This window comes from Manis pentadactyla, chromosome 14 (assembly GCF_030020395.1).
Source record: "Manis pentadactyla isolate mManPen7 chromosome 14, mManPen7.hap1, whole genome shotgun sequence".
NCBI lineage: Eukaryota > Metazoa > Chordata > Mammalia > Pholidota > Manidae > Manis > Manis pentadactyla.
Genome location: NC_080032.1, coordinates 41,109,266 through 41,134,447, shown reverse-complemented (window position 1 = coordinate 41,134,447; position 25,182 = coordinate 41,109,266). Strand labels below are relative to the sequence as shown.

General features: G+C 41.0%; 1 protein-coding gene across 6 annotated transcripts in view; it reads right to left on the bottom strand.

The window, feature by feature from the left end:
• Positions 1-25,182, bottom strand: part of NEK10 (NIMA related kinase 10) — a 208,377-nt gene that overhangs the window by 146,205 nt on the left and 36,990 nt on the right. For all 6 annotated transcript variants that reach the window (XM_057492430.1, XM_057492431.1, XM_036886203.2 and 3 more), the window contains exons 6-15: positions 23,157-23,241; positions 16,422-16,463; positions 14,949-15,027; positions 13,982-14,049; positions 12,203-12,282; positions 10,639-10,725; positions 7,831-8,055; positions 4,560-4,699; positions 2,570-2,631; positions 935-1,012 (exon numbers count right to left, since the gene is read on the bottom strand). In XM_057492430.1, the coding sequence (XP_057348413.1) occupies positions 935-1,012; positions 2,570-2,631; positions 4,560-4,699; positions 7,831-8,055; positions 10,639-10,725; positions 12,203-12,282; positions 13,982-14,049; positions 14,949-15,027; positions 16,422-16,463; positions 23,157-23,241 (946 nt within the window). The remainder of the gene's footprint in view (positions 1-934; positions 1,013-2,569; positions 2,632-4,559; positions 4,700-7,830; positions 8,056-10,638; positions 10,726-12,202; positions 12,283-13,981; positions 14,050-14,948; positions 15,028-16,421; positions 16,464-23,156; positions 23,242-25,182) is intronic.

The following is a 25,182-nucleotide window of genomic DNA, read 5'->3' as shown; positions in this document are numbered from 1 at the left end:
CGGCACCGTGCCGTGCATGTGTGGGGCACTAAGGAAACAAAGTGCCCCACCTGTGTGATCTCATCTGTGGCTCTCCAAAACCCTTGCCTCCTGACCCCAAACACCACCAGAACTTCTCTCCTAGCTTTGACCATTATTCTGGGCAGCAGCTCATGAATCAGGTAGGAGGCAAAGGTCGTTTTTTACTCCCTTTTCTGAATGACTTGGAAAAAAAGACGACTGCAACCACTGCCACGGCTTATTGTAAATCTGATGCCATCAATTCAGTGTTTGTGGGGCCACTGGCCACCGATGCTCACTCCTCAGAAAAACACACTGGACCCTGCATAATGTGTCCCCTTCTTGCTTGTGAGACCCCATCTCCTGAAGCATTCCCTCCGCAAACACACACCTTGCCCCACTGAGCAGCCTAAGCACACTGCAGGCCGTCAGTTTCCTGCATTTGCATATGCTGTTCCCTTTGTGTGGAATGCCCTTCCACCCTGTAGCAGATGCCTTTGGTGCTTCCCTCATATTCCATTATCCATTTGGCAAGTCCCTTCTTGTTCATCAAGCTCCATTTTACAGGCTTTCCTTTGTAAAGGGGAAACATTAGTGACTATGGTCCATGCTTAATGATGGCATATAACTATCCTCTTTTATTATTTTCTGATACATAAGCAATGCATGTTTTGAAAAAATAGGACTTACTGGTAAGCAAAGAAACACCTAAATAAAATCACCTGATCCCCACACAGAGAACTGTCATTAAGCCTTTTACATTGTTTTAACGGCATTTTCGTTTCCCTGCCAGCCTCCCTCACCAGATATTTTCCCTCACAGTGAGCACAGGGGCCCAGCACTAACCTAAAAATTCTAAAACTCCTATTACATTATCAGAGGTTCCCCGGATTTCAGTAATTTGATATTGAAGAACCATGGACATGTTTATTACCTGTAATAGATTAGTTTTTGCTGCATTCTTTTGTCTGTTTGGTAAAATTAATTTTGCTATTGTATATACACCATTTTCCTGGAAGAATAAAAGCATCATGTTACCAGTGACCAGTGACAATAACATAGAGATATGTAAGCATAAAGAAGTTAACTAAACAATCTTTAAAATTAATACTAAAGAAGATATGTTAGTACAATTTTAGAACTTTCAGTAAATATTACAGGACAATACTAACAATGCCAATGTAATACTTTCAAATACCAAAGACATAATAATCACAATCTTAAAATTTCAACTGCCTTTAAAGATTACAAATAATAAACTATCTCAATTTAAAGTGATTTAGGTATTTTAAAAACAAAGAGTAGGGGATAAAAAAGGACAGAGTAAAGGGATGAAAATAACTTTACACTTTGCATTTTAAATACCTACTGAAGTATTTCTCCTTTTATAGTTGGTAATTAAATGATACATATAAATTATTGTAGAAAAATAAAAGAAACAAGAATAATAGATTTTTTTTAAAGCAATGAAAGTTATTCATGAAAGCATGGTTAACATTGTTCTAGACTTATTCTAATACAAATACATGCATGGAGGAATGACCAAAAATATTAATTTATTACTACTTTTCTATTATCTATTAAATGTATAATTTATTGAAATCTTCCACATCTGGGCATTTATAACTGGAAAGAGCTCTTCCTACCTGGCTGCACTTAATCTTTATACCTATTCTGTGAATTAGTCTATAATTTCCATTTAATAATGAGAAAACCAAAACTTAGAGAGGCTAAATCATTCTTCCAGGAGCCAAGCCAGCAAAGAATGATAGCAGAAATTAAACCCATATATGAACAAGGCCAAACAATTACTGCAATTTTTTGGAAAAAAAAAAAAAAGTCCTTCAATTACTCCCTGATTTGCTGAGCTTCCCCATAGGAATTCTAATCATTGGCGACCTGTTCTCTTACTAACATCTATATATTTATGCATTTTGATGTTGAAGTTGGGTATGTTGTATTCCCACATACAGAAAAATTTTTATGCTAAAATTCAATAGACAGAGGGTAACTTTGGCAATAAAAACTCATACAAGGATGATGTTTACACACACATATACGGAGAGCTATGTAGACAGTGGGTTGACTAATAAATTATATGCTCTGTAATATCCATTTCTCAGCACTAAATATTCTGTTTGCTGTGTTGCAATCACGTCCAGCTGAATAACTTCATGTTGCTGTGTTGCAATCACCTCTAGCTGAATAACTTTATGTACTCTTAAAGTGACTGCTATCCTTACACAGTATCCTATATGCCCAGAATTAAGGCAATTCAGAAGAGCTTTTTTTACAAAAAAAAAGATATTGAAGATAAAAATCACTGCACATAATGGAGAGAAGAAACACCTTCACTAACCACCTGTCAGGTCTTTTTAAGCCAAGTGAGTTACAGGAGGAAGGACAAGAATACAAAATAGATCCTGTAAGTTAAAGGAGACATATTAAAATATTTTGAAACCAAATGATGGCATCCCGAAGCACCATTCGGCAATGTGGGTGCAAGCTGAGGAGGGGTCAGCCGTGGCGCTGGAGATGGGGCCCCGACGCGGGAGAGCGGCGCTCTCACCTGGACCACCTGGTGGGCGTTGGTGTCGTTGAGCACTAGCTCGGTGAGGGCAGCACAGCAGGCTGGAAAGAAAACACCAAACGTTGGAGCAGAGTAATTGCTGCACACTCACTCCACAGGGAATTTTGTTAGCAGAGTGATTCCTCAAAAAGCACTAATTTTCCTTCCAGGGCAGCCCTGGGAGAAGGGAAACTTGTAACGGCTTCTAACTCTCCTCTTCTGTAACTCATACACACGTACAGCCTTCAGCAGTCTTTCACTGAGCACTTACTGTGTACCAGGAGGCAGAGACAGGTTCTCTCCAGCACCCAACATGTGCCAGCACTTAGCAGGTGCTCAAGAAGTACATCTGCAGTGCTTGAATAAATGAATATTTTAAATATATTATCTAAATTAAGTGTTATAAGTAGAGTTTTACTGATGGGAAAATGAGGTTCAGGAAGGTTAACAGGCTAGGCCACAGCATAAGTGAGTGGACAGCGATAGAAGTCTGACCCAGCCCACCAGATAGTATATCCCATGCCCTGACCACATGGCCGCCTCTGGTGGTGTTCTGTACAGAGCCCCTCCTTTTCCAGCCAGAGGTAGACAGGCTCCTATACCACTGAGCAGCTATAAAGGATAACAGCATTTCACTGAGCCCTTGCCTCTAGCCCTGTGCTGTGCTGTGGACTTTCCACACACCCTCACATAGTTCTGACAGTGACCCCCCCTATCACTGACACCATGGTTACCATCTCCATTTCATATGTGCAAACTGAGGCTTGGAGAGGTTAAGGTACTTGTCCCCAGCCACTTGGTCATCAAAGTGATGGAGCAAAACTCAGACCCCACTCCCAACCTCTTATGTTTCATTTTATTTCTCATTCTTACCGAAGTACAAAATGAGCTGTGCAAATTGCACATATTGTAAATGCTCCACCTGATGAAATATTACATATCTATATACTCGGTAGACACCACCACTCTGATGAATTCATAGAACATTTCCAGTTCCAAAAGCCACCTGTGCTCCTTCCCAGGCAATAACCTCCCCATCATCTGGAATGTGGGTAACCGCCCTCTGACCTCTACCAGCCATCTCATTCACGCTTTGAGGCCGAGAAATCAGGAGCTCTGATTCTGGATCGGGGCCTCAAAGCCCTTACATTGACATAGAGGCCTTTCTCAAGCAGGGGATCCTATTTCACTGACCTCATATGTCTGAAGAAACATCTTCTCCATTCTCCAGGAGGAAATAGCTAGGAGCAAAGTTGGCCCTTTCCTGCCCGTCTCCCCATCCCACTGCAGCATCGGCTCTTCCCATCCGAGGATCTCCAGTTGCTCACTAACCCCATGCCTCTCTGCTCTTCTCCTGGGAGCCACTGCCAGCATCCACCTTGCTCAGCAGCACTGCAGCTCCTCTTGCCCCTAAGATCAGGTGCCCCTGTGCAGGGCATAAACTACACACCTGTTTCAGGGTGCACCAAAGTGCCAGTGCGTAAACCTATCCCTGCCCCAGCTTTTGAGTGGAAATCCCACCCAGGGCAGGGTCTCTGTCTTCTCGGAAGGAGCTCATGAGCTGTGCGGAAGGCACTCCCTTGCTCCCAGTGGAATGGGTGCATGCACGTTCTCCAATCTCCCTTAAGGAGGTGGTCCCAAGATCTAGAAAGCAACAAGGGCCATGATCCTGACCACAAATCAAGCTGCATTCTCTAATCCAGCTTTACCAGGAATAAAGCTAATGCTCAGCTCTCTTTACACCTGACTTCTATGTTGGCTTCTCAATGTGCTCAGAATGTGGAAGGGAGAGGAAAGTTTGTGGCATCATTAATCTTCAAGTCCAACACTGGTAACAAGGAGTTTCAGACATCTACACGGATTTAACCTGTTTTTTAAACTTACAAATTGTGCCTAATTAATATTATCATGCTAATTTTGTAACAGAGAATAATAAAACAATCTGTCAAACCATATCAAGTAGTAAGATATAACAATATGCTATAAATACCAGCTTGAAGAGAGAAAGTGTTTTCTTGTATTTCCCGAGGGCTTAAATCTTCTGACAGATGAAGCTGCTGGATTCGGCCTGCTGCGTTTGCACTGGACAGGCTTCCAATGGAAGAACGATCAGAAACAAAGTTTCTATCTCTGAAAAAAGAAAAGTTAGTGCATAGACCAGTTTACCATTTTTCCTTCATGATTAGTGCTTTCTGGGTCCTGTTTAAGAAATCTTTGCCTCCCCCAAGTCATGAAGTTTCCTCTTTACTGTTTCACCCTCCAATCAGCCTAGAATTGTTTTTGTGATGGTGTAAGGTGGTTCTTCCTCCCTCCCTACCTCCCTCCCTCTCTTCCTTCCCTCTTTCCTTCCTTCCTTTCTATAATATTACTGAACTGACTCAGCACTAGTACTGAGAGGATTGTCCTTTCCCCACTGTTCTGCACAAACACTTTTGTTTTTGAACTTTATTCTGCTGCAATCAATTCATCTGAATAGATCTCAGTCTTCATCATTCTGAGTTTTCTTTTTCCATGAAATTCCAATGTACCTTCATTTTAGGAAAGTTCTCTTCTGTTATATCTTTGATTTTTTTTAATCCTTTTATTTTAATCTCTAACTCAGGGATATCAATTACCCACATGTTGAAAATTCATTTTCTGTGGGCCATGTCTTTCCTTTTGTAATTGCTACCACTCCTTTATCTTTTTCCTGTGCATTGTGTGCAATTTTTTCAAGCTTGTCCTTCCTTTAACTAACTCCATTTTTTTTTTTGTGGTTCTTGAGAAGTTTTTAATTCTGTGGATATCATACAGTCCTTGTCTTCTTTCCTAGCTCTTCAATTTCTCTCCTTCCCTTTTTATTGTCCTATCATCTCATTTTTAACCTCATTTCATAAATATCATGTTCTGTTTAACATCTTTGATAAAATAAAACATTTGTTTTTCTGATTAGTTAATGCAACATCTTCCTCAATGGATTCTTCACGTCTTTTACCTGCTGTGTTCCCTTTTGTTTTACATGATTACCATATTTTTTCATGAAATTATTTTCTATGGCAGCAGCTCTATCTGGATTTCTATGTGCCTGAATGTAATGTGGATGGAGTCTCCCTGGCTTCCCTCCCAGGTCATCTGGGACCACTAATGTCCTTCCTTCAATGAGCCTGCAGAAGGCAGTGGAGCTGGGCCTAGGGATAGTCACAATCAGGGATCTGTGATAATTACTGTTAAAACAAAAACTTCAGGGATCACTTCACCTGAACAAGAGTGTATTACCCTCTAAGGGCTTATTCTTCATCTTAGGTACCCATCAAATCAATCCATGAGTTTCTCTCTCTCTCTCCTAAGGTATTTTGTTTTGAAACATGAAAATTTACTTTCTAAATTTTATTTAAAAAGCTATTTCTTGTGATTAATTGCATGAGTTCTTTTTTTCCTTAAAAAAAAAAAAGGAGTATATTGCTTTGTAGGAACCATCTTTGACTTTAGGATTGCAGGAGAATGGGCATGAACAGGTTTCCTGGAAACTGCCATGGCAACAATTCCTGCTCACACTCAAGCCAGCAGACTACCTGGCAACCTCCACCCCTTGTACCAGTTCCAGGCAGCCCAGAGGCAGGCACAAGCTCCAAAAGGATATTGTTTACCCAGCTGGGGTAATAAATTCTCCCAGGGCACTGAGACATATTTAACATAGAATAAGTGTTGACATATATCATCTTCCCAGGAAAGTTTTCTAACATCACAACATAGAAACAGACTGGGAAAATGACTCTTCGGACTCGCCTATCAGAAGGGAGTTCAAGCAAAAAAAACTCTATCAAGGAGAGTTACTGCTTCAGCAAAACCAGAGCATCAGTGCCTTGTATTAAAAGTCAGTTCTGTGTGGTTCAAAGGTAGATTTTATCTTTGAAGTATTGCTTAACTATTACAGAATTTAATTTTATCATCAAGAAAATAACTGTTTTCCAAGAGAGCAACCCATAACTGTTGTAACAGATAAATTGACCAATAGTAATAACCACCACTATCATCACCATCATACTTTAACTCAAGCAAAAAAAAAATATCTTTGTCAAATGTAATTATTTCGACCAAAAGCCTAGCTTGTTATGCTACAGTACTAGTGAAATATTTATGATTTATGAAGTTTTTGAGATTTGTATGTGATATTCATAAAAGCAAGCAGATTGTTAACAGTCTATAATTTTTCTCTTCATTTTGGTAATGAAAGAAATCATGACTGTTCATATCTCTACAGTCTGTTCTTACACCTTGGAATGCTCCATCACAGAAAATGAAGTTGATAACACATAGTTCTGCAATATCCCTTGAGGCATAAAAAGCATAAAGTCTGAATAATATTGATTTTATAATATCTAGTCATATTGAAATTGGTAAATCACTCTGCTTTTATTAGAATGAGATGTATTTATATACTATAGATCATAAATATGATCCCTTTCAGGCAGACATATTCCTTTTCAGCTTTTATTCAGCATCCATAGGGCTGAATTGTGCTTTACAATAGTTTTAGGTAATAGAACCTTCCAACTGATGGTACCAAAAATGTTGTTATACAACACTTCAATATATCTAATACATACAAGATAGTAGTTACTTCAATAGACTTCAAGAGAATTTCCATCTGATACTGTTTTAACAAACCATCCCCTCCCCATACTCAAGGCTTTGAAAGTCATTGAAATTCTACTTTTAAAAGAAAGGCAGTAAGGGCCCTCCAGCTTAGAGGACTGCGATGGAGATAAGGGAGAAGAGAACATGTGGGCCAGCGTCAGGGAACGGCAATCATCTGACCAACAGCATTTTCTCCTGATCTAACTAAGGATTATATACCTGCCCTTTCACCGTGGGCTCTGCTCTCTCTTTATAGACGAACGACACACTTGCACATATATTTTAGTAAAACAGTAGTAATTATTGTACTTGTTGGGATTCTTTATGCATATATTGACTCAAAAAGGTGACAAGATAAATGTCTTCTTTGGGTTATTGGGTTTCCATTCAACCTACACTTGCAGACAGATGGCCTTCCCCATTCCTGGCACTGCACAGGGGCTGGAGATGCAAAGATAAATGTATCAGGGCTCCCAAGGTCCTTAAAAGACAAATGCCCCTGATACTGATTTAGAGCATGTTTGTGACAAGCATGAATGACTCTCCAAAACATGAATGACCACAAGGTGAACATGTACCCAATCTTCCGTCACGCTGCGGAGTTCCCTCCTTCAATGACTGGGGCAGAGCCCGCTGTCACTCACCCGCGTAAAATATGAAGAAGCTGCTTGATGCCGCCCCAAATGCGAATTTCCACACTGGTCTCAGGGTCCTCACAAACCTGAACCAGAATCCAGACAACGCTCCAGAGCAGCTTCAGGTGGTCAGAGTGCAGCAGGCTGAGAAGGACGGGGATCCCCTCGTAGAGCTTCACCTGCTCTTTCACCTGGGGCTCTGCACAAAGTAGGCGCAGCAGCTCTGCAGTCAGTCTGAAAGGGGGTGTGGAGGGTGAGGGGTGAGAACCTGTGTACTGGGCTACAGACTTTACATTTAGACTAGACCTACAGTCACCACATGGACTGTGACTCCAACATTTACTAAGTCACAGGTCAGCATGCATTCTCTGTAAACTTCTGGACCACAGCCAAATGTTTCTGGCTTTGCTGGCTACACAGTCTCTGTCACAACTGCCTAACCAAGCCAACATGCACAAACGCTGCCATACACAACACATAAAAATGAATGGGCTTGGCTGTGTTCCAGTGAATCCTCACTTGCAAAAACTGGCAGTGAGCCAAATTTAGCCTGCAGGTCGCAGTTTGCTGACAGCTGTTCTAAGCCATATCCTCATTGTGTCCCCAAACCAGGAAATAAGTATCAGGTATTCACAATGGGACCTGCATTGTGCTCAAGACAAAGAAACAGAAAAGCTTTATCTAGCCTTTAGAAACTGACTACATGGTTACAAAAACAAAATATTAATATAAAATATCACCAACACTATAATGAAAAGGAACTAAATGCCAAGGGCTCAGTGAATATCTGGTGAGTAAAATAAAAATAATGGTGGCATAAGACATAAGGTTCAGCTGAGCTCTGAAACATTATGATCATGACATTTCATAGAACCATCCTTAATCCTCCAGTCTCACACTCTGAATACTCTCCTCGGGCAGAGCCATCCATTCCCATGGCTTCAAACTCTCCCTCTGCCACAGCACGGTGAGCTGGGCTCAGGCATACTCCTGACCTCCAACGGTTTCAGCCTACGGCTGTTGCACAGGTGCTCACCTAGATGTGTCTAGATTCAATGTTATTATCCTCATCCTCAAATCGGCTCTTCTAATATCCGTGATCTTGACTCATGATATCACAGTCTTTTCAATTTTCCAAGCCAGAGGACTAGGAATCATCCAAGACATAAGACACTTGCTTCTCCTTTTCCAACCTGCCACCTGCCACTGCCAATCAAGAGCCTTCAATGTCCCCTATCTCCTGGGCAACTCCTGGGACTCTCCTGTGGGTAGTGCAGCTAGCTGTCCCTCTGTTTTTGTGATCCTTGATTTTATTCAAGATATAAGCCCTCTGCCATCTACTTCTCTAATATTCTCATTTCTGTATTTTACAATTCCTTTCCCCTGAGCCAGTTTTCCATGGCTATTCTACCTCCAAAAATTTTATGCTTTGACATTCAGAACATATGTTCTTTGGAAAGCAATATTCTTTACCTCCTCAAACTTTCTGGGCCAAACATCCCCCGTCCTTTTTCTGAGTGGATCTCATTGTATGACAATATTCCTACTCCACACACTGCTATCAGAGTAATCCTCCCCCAAAATACATCTGGGAGTCCCCATAATGTTCATGATAAAAAACATACTCTTTGTTTATTTAGCACAAAGAGCCCAGCATGGCCTGGCTAAAGATGGCTTGTTGGTTCATCTGTAAAATGTGGAAATTAATAGTTATTGCATAGATCAAATGAGTTAACACACAGAAGTGCTTAGTGCAGTGTCTGCCATATAGAAAGCCTGACCAAGATCAGCTACATTTTTATTATCGACTATCTAGTTTTCTGGCATTTTCCCTTCTGCACTCTTTGCTCCAGCTGTGCACAACCACCCAAGTTCCTATGATGCATCCTATTTCATGCCTCCAAGTGGGGAGCACATTCCGTCTGTCCAGGTAACTTCTCCTTCCTTCAGGACACTCGCCCTGGTTGGGAATGCCTGCTCTATGCTCCCATGGTGTCCTCTGCATCTTGGATTTCCAGTGGCACCTTTTTTTTTATGTCTGTCCCTTCTCCTACTCTATACACACACTTCTTATACATCTTTGGCTTTCCAACACTTGTGCAAAGACTGTTAGGAGAATAAGTTCAGATGACTAAATCTGTAAAGACACTTCGTAAAAGAGGGTTAAATTAGCTGTCAAGAAAAATCCAAGGATATTTACTATGAACTAAGTGTCAGGGTTTAGTTACTTGGGGTGTCTATTACCTATTTTTCCCTTTATAAAACTATGAATTACTCAACTAAATAGCAAATGATGACAGTTGCAAGTCTATTTAAAAACAAACTAGTAACTATCTGGATACAGTAATTTTTTAGAGCAATATGTAATTCAGTGAAGATGATGAATTCATGCTACTCTAGATTCTCTTTTGACTTATGATAACAGATGGTCATGAAACAAGTCAGTAGCTATCTTATTTTACTTGCCTTAAGCAAAATAGATTTTTAGAAATCTAATAATTTATTTAACACAATTACAAAAAATAGAGTCACCTCAGAATTTGTCTCCTTAAAGAGACAGGATGTGAATAAATGCAAAAAGTAAAAATATTAAAGATGTGATCATAAGATTTACATAATGGGAATTTATGCCCAGATCTAGAAGTAATCAGGACCAAAGATAAATCAATATCCCTCTTTGCTCTAGTTTCTTTATATAAACTTAAATAGAAAATAAATGCCAAGCTGTCTCAGATATTCAGCTAACAATATAAATAACATAATAATAATAATCTTCATCAAATATAGAACATGATCTTTTCCTGTTAGTAATCCTACCTTTTGGAAAGCAAGTCATATTCATGTAAGATCATCAGCAGATTTTCTACAATATTAAGTTCACTTATCTTCTCCCTACATTCTGGACTAAAAATTAAAATCTATTAGTAAGTTCTAAAAACATATTTTACCATAACCATTTATTGAGTATCCTAGCTATCATATTATCCCAGGGGGAGAAACAAAATGCTGTATAGCTTCTTGGGGCAAAGCTACATTAAATTCCAACATTAAATACATATTACATGTGTATAATATAGAAATATTATATGTCATAAATTTAAACTTTTCAAATAACAGTATAATTATAGCATGATATATTTTTATATCATATAAGTTTATATGTAAGTATATGATTTATATATGATATAAGTATAATTATAGCATATAGGAGATGACCTATATGTCCTTTGGGAGATGAATAGATGAAGAAAATGTGATTTATATATACATGTTTTTTGTAAAATATATGCATTTTATCAATTTATATATATCACATATGTAATATACATATATATACGTGTGTGTGTGTGTGTGTGTGTGTGTGTATACAACTGAACGTTATTCAGCCATGAAAGAAGGAAATCCTGGCATTTGTGACAACAGGGATGAATCTACAGGGCATTATGCTAAGGGAATTAGCCAGATAGAGAGAGGCAAATGTATGGAATCACTTATATGTGGACTCTGAAAAAAAAAGCTGATAACAGAGAAACAGAATAGAATGGTGGGTGGGTGGCTGCCAGGGGCTGGGAGGAGGGGGAAATGGGGAAATCAGGAGATATGAAGTGTACCAACTTTCAGTTACAGGAAAAATGCATGCTGGGACAGAATGTGCATCATGGTGACTATAGTTAATAATACAATATTGTAGATTTGAAAGTTGCTGAGAGCAGACCTCAAGGGTTCATATCATACACAAAAAGAGTTAACTATGTAAGGTGATGGATGCATTAATTATCTTGATCTTGGTAATCATCCCAAAATGTATATGTATACCAAATCATCATGTTGTACACTTGAAATATGTACAATTATATTTGTTAATTACTCCCAATAAAGTTGGGGGACAAAAACAAAAAACAGAAAAGCAGTGATCCATTCATTGGCATAAAATGCATTTAAAGCTCTTTTATTTAAAATAATCATGACATCTATAATGGGACGGGTTATCTAGAATTTTTTTAAAGGACAAAACGTTTGAAAATGTAACATAAAATGTTACAGAGGAGAGAATTAAAAAAGAAGGTCAGGGAGATTCAAATGTCAAAGAAATATTGTAATTTTGAAAGTAGAAGAATTTGAGGGCTAGATGAAGGACTAGATAAATATTTCTGGTTAGGAAAAAGAAAATAAAATTTTAAACTGTGATTCCCCTTCTCAACTTAAATTTAAAATGATGTTTTCCATCCAGGATTCTCTTCAATATATTAATGGCATTTCTTACTTAGTTTTCACAAACTATAACTAAGTAGTAAGTAACTAGAGAAATGGATCTATTTTGCATCTTTTCCACCTAAATTACTATAGCAAGAGAAGTGGAAAACATATTAAAGTACATTACCTTTCAGCTAAGCTAGCCAAAGCCAGGAGGGCGCCCAACAGAACATTAGTATCTCGGGCACCAAGTAAATTTACCAATGTCTGAAAAATGAAGTTAAAAAAGTTAAATTATGTGAGTACTACAGGCTGATTAAGTGGCATGATGCTTCCTTCAAAGATCATAGAGGCTTATTAACCACAAGAGCAGCTTCGTTCAACATTTCACAACATCCAGTTCCTTCCAGGGGACAGATGTCAACCCCCTCGGTACTCTGGGACTGCTGACTAGCTCCTTATAGTGAGCGAGTCCTTGCCCAGGGCAGGAAGTGGAAGGGGCCAGGCTACAGGGCCAGCCTGGTTCTCACACTTCCCCCTGTTTCTGTGTGCCCAAGAGGTCTGCTCTGCCTTTTCTGACCCTCCCCAAGGGGAAGTGGGGAGGCTAACAACATCAATTGTAATACTGGTGTTACTAGGAACTAGTCGCCGAGAACTCACCAAGTCAGGCACTGACAGGCACTTACCAAACTGTGGAACTATTTTTCACCAAAATGTTGAAAACCATCTTTTATTCCCCCCTAAACCAAGCAAGATACGTCAACACTACTAAGCACTCCATTTGCCTCTCAGATTTCTAACTAACGTAAACAGCATGCGTCAGTTCTTCCAGGCACCATGCTAAGTGGCATGACTTAGCTGTAAGTCTTCTGTATTTTATCAGTTGCCTTCTCTGAATTTCCACTGATGCAAATTTATTTCTCTTCTCGCCACATTTTTAGAACTTAGAGACCCCCAAAGATATACATCTAAGCATACTGCAGGCCAGAGCCACAACCATGCAATGGCTTCTCGGATGATTTCTTGGTGTTCATGTCGGCTTTTCCCCTTTACCACTTCATTCATTTTTTAGAGAAGCTACCACTATCTTTGTTTCTCAATCCCTTCTTCCTATTCTGCTGTTATTTTCCTTTTTTCTCTCTGTCGTCTAACATACTACTCCCCAAACTTCAGTCATTGACTAATCATTTCATAATTCCTGCCACACCTACTTTATATTTACTATTACTCAAAAATTTTCTTCAAAGTCTAAGTGATAACATCAGTGAAATACAGAGCTATTGAAATGAAAAATGTTGACCTCTGTACTACCTAGAATCATCCCCTTTACAATGAGCAGCGTGTGTTAATACACTTTAGGAAAACTTACTTTAGTATACACTGAGAATTCAACATATTATTGAAATTTGTCTGTAGGAAGCTACCATGTAGATAGTTTTGCCATAAATATAACTTTGGTCTGTTTTGATTAAACCTGCATTCACCCCTCTTGAAATGCATATCTGACCCATAGCTTGTAATACTATACCATCCAATTATAAGGTCAAACCATATGAAATTGGCCTACAGACCAATGATTAAACTAATATAACTCTATGAACCACATGGAATTTATGTGTGTACATATACTTTGTTTTGTTTATTTGTAAAAACACACCTAGGGTAAATTTATATAGTGCCAGGGTTTCTCAAACAACATTTAAATAAAGCAGTAAGCTCAGTTGGTATTAGGTGGCATAGAGAAAAGGAAAAAAAAGAGTTTCAGAAAACCTCTATTTGCTTTTTCTACATTTACTCCTTAGGCTGACAAAGACTATAAGAGTTGGCAGAGATAGATGTACCACTGTAGACTGATTAGCAGGTCTGTGAATTATAATTACTTGTCGCTTGGTCACGGGGCCCTGAAGCCCAGCACCAATGACTGCCGCATAGGGCTGCAGGCCTAACACCTTCTGGGACCACTCACCTTGTGGGCTCCGCTTGTGGTGATCCATTCCCGTTGGTCCTTGACAGCGGCAAGTTTTTGAAAGATATCTATAAGGGAAGGAAACAGCTCAAAGAGGGATTCGGAACTTAAAGAGCCCAGTTCTCATAGGACCTCAGGTGAGCAAGCAGAGCAGGGCAAATGGGACAAGTGATGCCAAGGGAACTGTGGAGGGAGGAAGGTCTGGGCTATTCTTTTTACTCCAAGAATTACCTCAAGCTCAACTCGTATTTATTTCACACTACTATTCTAATAGTGAACTACGGGGACAGAGAACAGACAAACTTCCTTCCACTTAAAGTTGAATTAGTTCCTTAACATCATTACAAGTTCAAAGTGAAACCTATTCTTCAAAGATCCTCCCTATAAAGATTGTAGCTGATAAAGAGGAGCAGGAAGGCTGGACAAGGTGGTAGCCCTGGCAGGGTTCCCCAGCTGAGGGGAACAGCTGTTCTCAAAAAAGCCTTCCTGGTGCCTCGGGCTGGCCAGAGATGCTCATTTCCCATAACCCAAAGAACTCATCACATCAAAGTTTTTTTCTTCTTTCTTATGTTCTGAATGTTCCAAACTTTATAAGGTCGGTATTACCATTAACCCAACTTTATAGATGGAAATTGCCTCTAACATTTTAACAGAAATCAAAACAGGCAAAAAATATTTTTACCAAGGTCTGCTACTACAGAAGCCTCTCTTACATTAAATAAAGTTATCTGTGATCAGTGAAAATGAGAAAATCTTCTTAAACCTGAAATTGGTAAGAATCATAATCTCCAAGTTTTCCTTCTGAGCATATCTTGCCACTGACTATGACAACTGGCGTAGACTCTCGCCACCATAACTGTGTGTGGGCACGCTTGTGAACATTCAGTCTCCCTCATCCTGCTGCAAACACCTACTGCTTATTCTAGCAAGTTGGGAAAGTTGGCTGTGACCCCATGACAGCGCTTACACGTCATGTTGACCAGCTTGTCCACACTGTGCTGCTCCTCACCGTAGCCGAGGTACTCATTGGCCACAGTCTCCATGTACTGTAGGAGGGAGCAAACCAACAAGTCAGAAGGGAAAACACCAAATGCACGTGAGCAGACAAGGGGCAAGACTGTGCACTTCTGACAATGGGCTGTAGATGGCAAAACAGATTCACCAAATAATCCTCAGTGCTCGGGCCCAGTCACTGAATGCAAAAGGGGATTTGGGCTTCTGGATTTTGCCTTCTCCTACAGGCCCTGAGCTTGAGGGAGGGACCAGGCAAAGATCAAAGCTCTCAAAAGTCCCCAGATGATTTGTAACTATGTGGTTGTAGTAATTAAATTTAGCCTCCAAATATAAGATACAAATAAAATACATAATACACAGGGCAGAGAATTTTAGTTCTTCAATGTACCTTTTCAGTAGAATTTTTATAACACACTACATATATTTTATTGATATTATGTTTTGTAATATCCTAAATGATAGGATCCTAAATTACATCTAACCAGCATATAAGCAGATAACAATAATCAGAATAAAGTGGGTATAGGATAATCTGATAATCCCTCACTGTGGATAACTGATTATAATGAGAAAGAGGCTCAGAAAAACACACATACATTTCTAATATTATAATGGAAATTAAAGTAGATACGATCTTTTATAATTTTATGAAAGATTACTTCATAAAATGAGGTAAGCCTTCAGCCAATTTTTTAAATGCTTAAAACAAGAACTACACATGATGTAGCAATTTTCCAAGAATAAAAACATTTTTCATGTTAAATTTAATCTTCCATTAATAATTCAGAATGAGTTTGCAGGGCCTTGAGTTTGTTATGAAAATCATTCTTTCCATACATCTACAGGTTATAGGCTGTTCCAACTCAATTTTGTTTTATTGGAAATTTTGTTTTATTGTATTAATAAATCCAAACATTTGAGTGGCTCAGCATATTTTTTCACCTGCTTATCTTCCTTAAATAACTACCAACACAGAAAATTAAATGAAGTCGAGATCCAGTCCTCACATTGCCGTTTATTTGTTAATATGTTAGCAAGCACAGTAATTCTTTTTTGTGAAAAAAGCTATGAACATCTTAACCAATACTTCCTCCCATCATGTGGTGGGTGCAGTGCTTGAGGATCTGGGCCTGCCAGCCAACACCTATTTCTTTCCATTCCTCACTAAAGACATGTGACCTTTTATAAAACTGTCTCATTTCACCAGGCTGGATAAAACAAGTCCAGTTCACCAGGACAAAATGTCCCGAGTCTCCTCCTGCTCTGTGAATGGCCTGCGTCACATGCCCATCACCCTGCCTGGTCCTCCCCTTGGCAGGCAGCCTCCGGTAAGAAGACCGTCTCCTGTCACACACCCATCCAATCCCTGCCCAGAGCCATGGTGCAGAATGAAGAGGCAAGACCAGCCACCACCACAGAATCTTACCTGAGCCAGGTTTCCAATCCCACCCAAGTTGTGGAGTATTTCCTAATAAAATAAAAATGACAGAATATACATAAAAAGTAAGGGTAGAGTGCATTTTACATGCAATTTCTTCATTAAATCATAAGTCTATAATTATTTGTGAAGGTCCACATTCTAACACAGATGTGGAAAACCTTAATGTGTTTTGTCATTCATACTACATTTAAGATAAAGTACTAATAAAATTTGGACACTGGGTTGAGATTAAGAAAATAAATATGCCTTGGCGGCAGCCTGCCTCCTCATTCTTTTTACTTCTTTCCACATCATCATAAAATGAAAGGCTGGAAAGAGCAGCTAGACATCATTCCCTCCCATCCCCTCATGCTGCAGATTAGGAAATGTAAGACCCAGAAAAGTGAACCATTTTGCCTAAGTGGTAGAGCCTGGATTAGAACCCAGCATCCCCCATTCCCAGGACCTTCCTCTAGGCCTCTGCTTGGTGTGGTCCTTGGAGCAGCGTCTGCATCAGTGGGAGCCGATTAGAAACACAGAATCTCCTACTCCCCCCAGACCTGCTGGATCACCTTCGACATTTCCACCAGACCCCCAGGTAATCTGCATGCACAGTGGGGTCTTAGAAGCATTGCTCTAGTGAACCACAGGACTTCTTCTGAAAATGATTAGGCCAACGGTCTTATTAAACCCATACTGCAAACAAATGTGAGAATAATCATTGCAAAATGTCTCCTGGCTTGTGTCTTTTAAAACAATTCCCAGTAAGAAGTCATTTCACGGAATGTGTTCTTAAAAGTGCTCATTAGGGAAGAGGGGGCTAGGAGGCCGGACCCGTAAAGGGCTAGCTTGGAGCTGTAGCACTAGTAAATGCTCCCAGTTATCCACACTGACATTTATCATCAAGCTAATGTATATCAGGTGGCTGTAATCTGTTTAATTAAAGCTGAATGACGTCTCTCTTCTCACTTAACATGTACACAAGGAAGTTATCTGAAATACAAACATCAGCCATCATTCCAATTCTGGGAAATGCATGGCAACGAGTACACAGGTGTGAGGAAGAACATCCAGTTCCCTTGTGAAGACGGCTGAGTGGGCAGCCTGGGAAACAGACTCAGGTTCTCAAAGCTTCCTGGTCAGGGTTTCCTCATTCCGTATGAAGTGAGTTTGGAAACACGAAATATACTCATGTTTACATTAAGTATGAAGGGACATTTATAACTCAATTAAAAATAGTTGTGTGACTAACCTACTACTTTGAATTCTCATCATTGCTATTCACTCAAGAAGAGCTGTAATTAAAGAACATAAGAATATTGTCTATATTATCTTCTATTTATAGTAGGATATTTTATACATGTAAAAGTTAAAATAACATTTTAAAGCTGCATATATTTGTTCAGCAAATATTTTTTTCATTCCTATTACATAAAAGACTTGGCTTATGCTCTGAAGAGGACACAAATATGTAGTAGATGGTAGAGGCCTACTTCACTGAGCTTAGGTAAGCATAAGGTAGATTAACCAACTAACTATAATTTAAGACAGAATTTGGTAAGTGTTATAAAAAAGCTATACATGAAGGGTTATGATGCCCCAGAAGAAGGACTCATAATAACCTGCTGGGAAGACTAAGGAAAATTTCCTAAGAGTGGTGGCCTCTGAATGGGCTTAGAAGGATGGGTAGATTTGCTGACAAGACATGAAGGAAATAATGGAAAATCAAGGAGAGCCCAAGCAAAGAGAAGAGCAGGCTCAAAGGTGAGTAAAAGTTGTGTTGAAAGAACATGAAGGTGTTCTGAAACTCTGAGAAGCACTTCCATTACTCCATGAAGAACATTATTGGGAAAAATGTCAGAAAAGTAGGGTGGATCCAATGGTGGGAGGACTTAGACATGAGCCTGAACTTGAACTCTGTCGTGCAGACCGTGAGACATGATGAAAATGTATGAACAAGGGGCTGATCAAAAAACTAGAAGCCCGGCTGGCTGCCAGTGGCAGTGGGAAGAGGCACAGAGAGGCAGGGATGGTCCTTGAAGTAGTGTGGCCACCCGACATGCAGACATGGAAAGAAAGGGAGCAGAGCCAAAGACACCACTGCATCTGAGCTGGGGGGACTGGGGGACAATGACGTGACTAACAGACACAAGGAAGCAGGGAGGAATAGACTAGGTGAGAGGAGGAGACTCAACTTTATTCATATGGAGTTGCTGAAGGGCCACCCAGTGAAAAAGGCACAGCAGGCCATGAAAAATGGGGTGGGGAGAGCAAAAGGTGCAGACCTGGGGATCAGTGACAGGAAGGGGATTTAAATTTGAAGCTTGAGAGTGAGAAGACACCAAAGGAGAGAATAATGTTTAAATGATTTTCATGGTCATTTTTAAATGTTTATCTCGACAAATAATATACCTATTCAGTAATCAATATCAACAACATGGGACTAAGTCAAGTCAGTGTTTCCCAAACTATGTCCTTAGGATAATTTATTTTGTGCAATAGGTACTATTAGGTATTCTACAAAATAATAATAATAATAAAAAGAATTTCATGGTCAAATTCAAATCAGCTTCAGAGATGATAGGATAAACTGAGTTTAATAAATTATTTTATCATAGGATTCCTCAGAGCTTTAATAGGCTGCCACACACTGTAAGTCCCCAGTGGTAGAAAAAACAAGCAGCTTTTCCTAACTCATTTTAAAGCATGCTTTACATAGGACACAGTAACTCCTGGGGAACACAGTTAGAGATGGGCAGTTACAATGCACAGGAAGAGGAACAAGGCTTTATCACCCTCAGAGAATTCTGCTGTGCCCCTCAGAGTGTACCCTTCCCCTATGACACATACACTTTCCCCAGGCTTCTCTGGAGAGGGAGTGAGGCCAGGAGATGGCTCCGACCCATGGTCTTCCTTACATGCCCTTGGGTTATGCTGGTGGGACTGCTCTGACATGAGTGGCTGCTGGACAAAACTGAGCCACAAGGTATGCGCGTACCTGGACTTAACCGTCTGGTTGCTGATCTGAAAAGCAAATATGACTGCATGCTTAGATTACAGCCACACCTCCCACGTGCCCTTCCAAACCTCAGCATTGTCTCCCTGGTCATAGGCCGGAGGGTCACAAGACTGTCCTTCTGAGCCTGACGACCTGGAGAAAGTCCCCTAGTCAATCAGAACTTGAGTTCAGTGTGCAAAATGTGAACAAATGTCCTTGCTCTGCCTATTCCCTGAGGTTTTCCTCTTTTAAAAAATTAATACATTTATATAATATGGTTAAAAATTATGTTTAAAAAAACAGAGCACACTGCAATGCCAATATGGGAGCTGTTAGCACGCCACTATTGTTACCATGGCTGGGGACATCAGGGCCATGAGACTCCTATCCGAAAACCACTCAGCAACTAAATCAGTGCAGAACATGCTGCAGGCAGCCTTTAATTCTGAATCACTAATGTCATCGTTTTACTCCTCTGGTGAAAACTCATCAGTGGCTCCACACTACTTGATCCTCAGTCACAATTTTAAGGCTCCTCTATGCACTGGCCTTTAGGTATCATTCCTGGTGTAATAGTAACCACTCACCTAAAAGGCATGACGTATAAGTTTGTAGGGTGAGTAAATGGGAAATAAAAGAGATGGCTCCAAAGTTTCCTATCTTGGAATGGGAGGAAAGGAAGTGCCGTTACAAAATTAGGAGTTGATTCTAAAGTTTCGAGGTAGACTCCTTTACACTCTTAAAACAGTACAGAGAACCCCAAAGAGCTTGTGTTTATGTGGGTTACATCTATTTACTGTTACCATATTATAAATCAAAAGTGAGAAATCTTAAAAACACAAGCATACACAAGCACACATCCCAACAGCTATCAGAGACATGCATCACCACACAGACTGTGGCCTCTGGAAAACTCCCCTGCACACGCAGATGAGCAAGCACAAAAGACATGTAAAAGGGATTATTTTCAGATATTTTTGGCCTTGCAGAAAGAGACCTGAAAGAGACCCATAAGCAGGCCCCAGTTTGCACTTTGAGGACCGTTATGCTATGGCGTCACAGGGATGGCGGCCCAGTGTATCTCTGGGACTGTGGGACTTTGATAAAGGGAAAAGTGTGGGACTGGCGCTATGAACTTGTGAGCACAGGACAACCACAGAGATGACAGCTGAAGCCAAGGGTCTGGAAGATAGGGGAGAAGATGATAAAGAAGTCCAGGAAGGCAAACATTTAGGAAGGTAGGATTGAGAAAAGAGACAAGTAAATCAGACGGAAAAACACAGAGCGCTGAGGCAGAGCTAGATTCCCAGGGCCCAGCAGGCAAACAGAAAGTGTGGGAAAAGGCAGGAGCCACTACGGAAAGGCTGGGGAATGTAAGCGCTGAGATAAGGCCACTCAGCTCAGCTATCTTTTCATTGTAGGTTAGGAACTCTAAAGATAAATCTTTATCACTGATAAGCAATGTGCTGTGGGTGTACTATAATGAGTCCTGGTTGGCATTTTATCTTTATCTTTTTCTGGACTCCAACTACACTTAAAATCTCAACATATGTCTTCCTTTAATTACAGAAAACTCTAAGCAATTTTGTCATCTAAACCTGCTTCTCTTTTATTCCCTCCAGTCTTTTCTTGCCGGAATCTCTATTAAGGATATACTGAAGCCTCTGTATACCAGCAAGAAAGGTCCAACCTATGGGCCACAAGTTTGCAACCTCTGGGTCAAGAGATGACGACTGAAGCTTGGCACACTGTAGTCTACTTAAATGGCTTCCAGCAAAAACCTTGCACACAGGATGCAGTACACCAGTTGCGGAACACATGAGTGTCCATGGGAAGGCAGAGGTTCAGGAGACCTAGCCTGAGATGCAGTGATGAGGGTGAGATGAAGATGTGAAGGGACATCTGGTCATAAAAAGCAAAGGCATTTTTATGATGGGGAAAAAGTGAAAGGGGGAGCTGCTGACACCATGAGGAAGAGCAGCGGGAGAGCCCGGGCCATGAGGAGGGAGCATTCTTCCGAAACGAGAAGCAAAGTTGTGTAAAGAGTCAGATATCTCAAGCAGTAGAGAAGGGAGAATAAGAGAGCTCCCACTGGGATGACTTCAGTTCCCCCTGTAAAACAGAGGAAGTTGTAATTTGACAAGGATGGTCAGGGCACAGGGTGGTTTGGGGGTGAGAAGTGGAGATGACTGAGCACAGCCTCTGTGGATACTGCAGCGCTGGGTCAACCAGAGCAGAAAGGAATTCCGACGATGGTGAAGCTTGCAGAGATTCACCACATAAACTGTAGCAAAGCTCAGCACAGCTCTGTGACTTCAGCCAACAATTCTTGGCAGCTCAAGATGTTAAACAACTGAGCACATACCCTTGTTTGTGCAAAGGGTGCCAGGAGGAGAGCTGCAGAGAGAATCCCCTTCTATGGAAAGACGAAGTCAGACGTGGACTTCATTTATATGTATTTTAGTCACAAAACCTCCTAAACCAAGAGGTCACTGAATTCTTTTAAATCGGATTAAGATTTAATCTTTGGAATAGATTAAGAAAGGCAATACTTTCCATGGAGAACAGCAGAGTATGACACAATTGTTAACAGTTTCCTTAGCAAAAAGAACATCTTTAATTGGGGTAAGGAAAAGAAACACATTTGGGCTCAAATAATATTTCACCAATGAAAGTGGGTCCAAATCAAAAGACTGGAGTGATCTGAACTTACTAGTGTTTTATCAGGACAGAGTATAAAAGGAGATACTTCCTGGGGAAAAAAATAACCTGCGAAAATTACAGAAACATATGTGAATAAGAAGGATACTTTTTAGATAGTTTGCCCCTTTCAGATAATAATGGTCATAGCAATTTTGAGGGCAGGCCGAGCAATCTTTAAGGCCTCCGTGTGTCTCGGATGCACACACAGTTTGAGGATGCCACTTGGTGGAAGTGCCCCTAGAAGGAAAAACTTTTAAGGTCAGGTGAGGAGTTAGGCAAGCTTTTCTTGAGAGTCTCACTGCTAAAGCACTAGGTCCTTGCTACTCAAAGTGTGGACCATGGACCAGCAGCACTAGCATCCCCCAGGAGCTTGTTAGAAATGCCTCGGGCCTCGGGGCACACCTACAGAATCAGAATCTGCACTTACAAGATTCCCAGGTGATTCCTAAGTGCATTAAAGTTTGGGAAGCACTCAACTGGAGGCAGCCATTCAACTGACTAGTGAGAGGAGGAAAGGGCCCTTGACCTCAGAACCCTCATCAGGGAGGAATGGGAGGGCCTCTGCTCACCTCTAATTCAAGGTCTAGGCTGGACATGGGGGAAGGGCATGGGCTCGGGAGCAGCTGCTGGAGCTGCAGGCCCTGCCTTTCCAACCAGCTGCCTACAGAGCCTCAGAGGAGGCCCTGCTTGACACTGCTGACTTTGACCTTCGGAGCTGCTCAGCCCCATACATACTCAAAGGTGTGGCTGAGCACCAAACCCTCTGAGATGCCAGTGGTGTAAAATGCCAGGTAACAATGAAAACACAGATCAAAAGTTCCACTTCATCCACTTAATCCCAAAGGCCATAGAGTAGAAATACACAGATTTTTTTTTGTTCCTATTGAATTACTCCTCCCATATCTTTTTAAATAACAGATGAGCTACTTCTCAGATTTGGAAACTACTGAGTCATGCAAGAGAAAAAAAATTAGCACGGTCTGCTAACCAGTCTTTTTTTTTTGTCTTCATAACAAGCAAACACTTTTCTTCCAACCAACCTGGTAACATGGATCCCTCATGAGTAGTCTCAGGCAGATTAACACTCTCAGAAAATGAATTGATGGGGCTCGGTTAACCCACTCTCTGGAAGAAGAAAGCAAGAGAGAGCATGTTTGTTCACGTTTGAAAGACCAGTGGGGACAGACTCAGAAGAGGAATGAGGGACATTTTAAAGGAAGAGCATTAGTTAATTTCAAACATGATCTCCAATGAGAACTGGCACTTGGTATCTGAACACTTGACCCATTTTATGCAACACCCATCTGAACCACCGCTGACACTGTGAGTAGAGGCCCCTGACATCATCTGGCTCACAATGACTGACACAGGGCCACTCTGACCAAAAGAAACAGCTGTATGTTCCAGTCATTAGGTTCAACTGGATAACAACACATGCCCTAATAACTCAGTATCCATTTGAAAAAATAATACACATACATTGAAAGAAAAATATTATTTACTTTTAAATAACCACATTTACTTAGCAATGTGTGCACCTGGGGCCACTCAACAACTTCTCATGCCTGGGAATCAGATGGGACACTGCCATCTCCATTCCCTCTTCCACCTGATTTTCACATGGTACTTGCTTTTTATCATAGCAACCAAGGAAATCCCAGCTTCAGAAAGATATGCCATCATCCAAGGGAAGGTGGCATGATCTGAATGTGAGAATCATGAACTACTGTAATTTGCCCTGTGTCTGAGGGATGCTGTGTATCCAGCTGCTTTCCTTGAAAATGTAAACACCCCCGTGGGTTCTCAGTAGCCTCCAGGACACTTCAGTGGGCAGTATGGGAAACACAGTAATACGGTATTTTCTTAGGTCAGCTTCCCCAGATGCAGACCCTGAGGTGAAAGTTGGTGCACAAGGGAATGATGAAGGCCATGCTCTCAGGGGAGTGGGGAGCTCCCTGGAGAGTGGGGAACGGAGAAGGACAACACCAAGCATGGGCACCACACAGAGTCCCACCTCAGCCTGGCTTTGGGCGGGAGCTCTGCTGTGGCTGTGGAAGTGGTCCCTCAGAGTCATCACATGAGGAGGCAAGGGCTCTGGGCTTTCATACTCCCAAAAGTGCTGTTATCAGCTGAGGCTGGAGGAGGGACCCTAGAAACAAATTCTCAGGCACTGTTGCTTTCTGTGCCTGCAGGCAGAGTGGGCTCAAGGTGCCAGAGGCAGTACACTACTCTCACTACCACACAGAAAAGCACCAAACCAGAAGAGGGAGGGCCTGAGGGTTTGGGCAGAGCACCAATCACAGCCAACAGCTCTAAACTGAGCAAACGCAGAGGAGCCTCGGAACCCTCTGAAGTTAAAGTAACAGTCAGTGGCACTTGGACAGAAACTGAAGGTGTCCTTACTAAAACTCAAGCAGGGGATAACTAATGAAACTCAGCCTGCTCTGAGAAAAAATAAATCGGAGTCTTTGCTTCCAACATGAATACATCCAATGCCCAAATACCATCCGCAGATCTCTGAAGAAATGTAATGTGCTCTAATATAAAGTAGCACTTCACTGCCATCAATGGACATACATATCCACTCAAGGGAATTTTGAAAGACTTTCAAATGATGTTTCTTCAGCAAAGAATTATTAGTCATATTCTTTTAAGGCTCTTTCAAATAAAGACAATTGCAATTTGGCTGTGTTGTTAAGGGAACCAGACAATGACTGACCTCAGAGGCAGTTCCAGCGCCTTGCCCCCCATAGCTCCTCAAATAGGCATTGATGGACCACATCTCTGATTTAAGTGCCATACAGACAACAGCCACCTCTCACTTAATGGATGTCAACTTCAGGGAGCAGAGTGCATCAACACAGCACCCACTCATCACTTATCTGCTTTTATAAGGTCTCTGGTTAGCTTGGGAGGTGGAAAGTTTGAGTGGGGAGAGTTTGTCCTCTTTGGTGATACTCACTGACCTGCTGGGCCACTGTGAGCAGTTTCTATTTCATTTCTCAGCTGTACTGTGTCCAAAGTGAGCACTAAATGAATTCAGTATGTTAAAGCTTTTCAACAGGC